This window comes from Juglans microcarpa x Juglans regia, chromosome 5S (genome assembly GCF_004785595.1).
Source record: "Juglans microcarpa x Juglans regia isolate MS1-56 chromosome 5S, Jm3101_v1.0, whole genome shotgun sequence".
NCBI lineage: Eukaryota > Viridiplantae > Streptophyta > Magnoliopsida > Fagales > Juglandaceae > Juglans > Juglans microcarpa x Juglans regia.
Genome location: NC_054603.1, coordinates 28,264,252 through 28,266,508, shown reverse-complemented (window position 1 = coordinate 28,266,508; position 2,257 = coordinate 28,264,252). Strand labels below are relative to the sequence as shown.

At 33.9% G+C, this 2,257-nt stretch overlaps 1 protein-coding gene across 1 annotated transcript; it reads left to right on the top strand.

Annotated features, from left to right (window-relative positions):
* The first annotated feature begins 239 nt into the window (after positions 1–239).
* Positions 240–1,304, top strand: LOC121266961 (histone H2A). Its single transcript, XM_041170828.1, has 2 exons — positions 240–575; positions 888–1,304. The coding sequence occupies exons 1-2, from the start codon at positions 366–368 to the stop codon at positions 1,128–1,130; spliced, it is 453 nt and encodes a 150-aa protein (XP_041026762.1). The 5' UTR covers positions 240–365; the 3' UTR covers positions 1,131–1,304.
* Positions 1,305–2,257: the final 953 nt, after the last annotated feature.

The window sequence follows — 2,257 nt, the reverse complement described above, 5'->3', positions numbered from 1 at the left end:
ATTTAAAAAAATTATAATAATAAAATAAGATGAGATAAAATACTTTTATTATTCAAACGAGACATAATAGGCCATATTTGAGATAGGTTGTTTATATTGTTTTTCATTTTCTTTTAAATTCAATTATCCGGCCACAAACTTGTCATCCAGTTGGATCATTCCACCTCTCAAGGATTGCCACGTCATCATGTGAGAACCGTTGATAGTTACCCTAATCCAACGGTTTCCAGTCTCACCTAGCGCGTATTAAAATCTCACCCACGCAACACCATCTGCTCGCTACACGATTTCCATTTTCAGTCCAATTTCTTCTTCTGGTCGTTTCTCAAGGAAATTCTCCTTTTTGCATCAAATATTTTTTGGTCATGGAAACGGGGGGAAAGGTGAAGAGAGGTGCTGCAGGGAGGAAGGGAGGCGGTCCCAAGAAGAAACCGGTGTCCCGGTCCGTTAAAGCGGGTCTGCAGTTCCCAGTTGGACGAATCGGCCGGTACTTGAAGAAAGGCCGTTACTCTCAGCGTGTGGGCACCGGTGCTCCTGTTTACCTCGCTGCTGTACTCGAGTACCTAGCTGCTGAGGTAAAATTTTCGCTCTCGAGCTCTCTTCTCTTGCAATTTTGTAGCTTTGCCATTTTAGGGTTTCTGGATGGACTATTTTTGCTTCAGTGAACTTGTTGATCTTTTCTGCTCTGTTTGGCGCTGTACTAGTAATTGAGTATTTAGGTTTTTGAGCTTCTCTACGAACTTAAGAATTTGAAGCTACTTTCATGTTCTTTTATCAGTTGTTTAGGTCCTTCACTTTATTGCCTTTGTAAATTAGTTTATTTGTTTGATTTCTTTTCTTAGAACTATTTTACACTTTTGTAATCTCTAGTAAATGAATTTGTTTAGGTTTTGGAGTTGGCTGGAAATGCCGCAAGAGACAACAAGAAGAACAGGATTATCCCAAGGCATGTGCTACTGGCCGTGAGGAACGATGAAGAGCTCGGGAAGCTTCTCGCTGGTGTGACCATTGCCCATGGAGGTGTCCTTCCCAACATCAACCCCGTCCTTCTGCCGAAGAAGCCTGACAAGGTTGCTACCAAAGAGCCCAAGTCTCCATCTAAGGCCACCAAGTCCCCTAAGAAGGCCTGACCCTTTGCACAATGTGTTGAACAAAGTCTGTGTCTCTGTATGTAATTTCCTATCTGTATTTGTTGCTTGTAAGGAAGTTCATGTCCGTAGAATTTAGGATACCATTGTACTACTCGTTGTTTCTGTCCTTGTAGAACATCCTTTGCTTTAAATTAATCAGATCAAATTGCAGCCAGTTCGAATTTCTCGTCTGTTGCTTCATTAGGATTAGCAATGCCCAGGTTGATAATGAAAATTTGGATAAAAAAATGAAGGAGCAGGGCAATGTTGAAAGTGGAGATGGGAAACTTTTGAGAGTCTGAAACACCCGAAGGTCGGGCGTTTTGATTCGGTTTTGGGGTTTAAGGAATGAGCAATGCTCCTTTTATTTTTTCGTTCTTAATTATATGGGATTGATGCGATGTATTTTAAGAGTTTTCATAAATTAATTAAATGATTTTTTTAAGTTATAACAAATTGGTTTATATTATAAAGAACGACAAAATGTAAAGTAGAAAATAACATTTTTCTTAAATGGTTGAATTTTTGAATTATGTTTGGACTTTAAGATAGATGAAATGAGATGGTGTTTGAATATACATAAGCTCTTAACAAGAAGTTATTTGCAAGTGTACTTTAGATAATTCAAAAGGAAATTATCTTAATTTAAAATCTCAAAATATGAATGTAGAATTATCCCTTCCCATTTTATTATTATAATTTTTTAAATTTTTATACAAAAATATAATAAATAATTTAATATTTTCAAATTTTAAAATATAAATTATATTAAAAAATTATATTATAATAATATTTTATTTAATTTTTAACAAAAGATCTCATATCATTTAAATTGTCTATCCAAATTCATCCTTAGTTTATATAGCTGTTTCAAAATCGCTCACCCTTGGGGTTAATGTCACAAATGAGATGAGATAAAAAATATATAAAAAGTAATATCATAATTTGTGAATAGTGAAATAATTTGAATTATGACTTTTATAGAGTTTTGAGAAAGAAAGAGAAAAATTTTGAATAAAATAATTATAAAATTAAAAATTATTAGAATATAATTTTTGCTTTAAGATTTGAAAATGTCAAATTCTTTTCTTTGTAATGTTTAGAAGTTTGAAAAAATTATAATGATT

What these genes read in the sequence shown, in the direction of transcription:
- LOC121266961 (XM_041170828.1), top strand. Translation starts at nt 366, where the DNA reads ATGGAAACGGGGGGAAAGGTGAAGAGAGGTGCTGCAGGGAGGAAGGGA. An exon ending in TCGAGTACCTAGCTGCTGAG is followed by an intron (nt 576 to 887) that starts GTAAAATTTTCG and finishes GAATTTGTTTAG; the next exon opens with GTTTTGGAGTTGGCTGGAAA.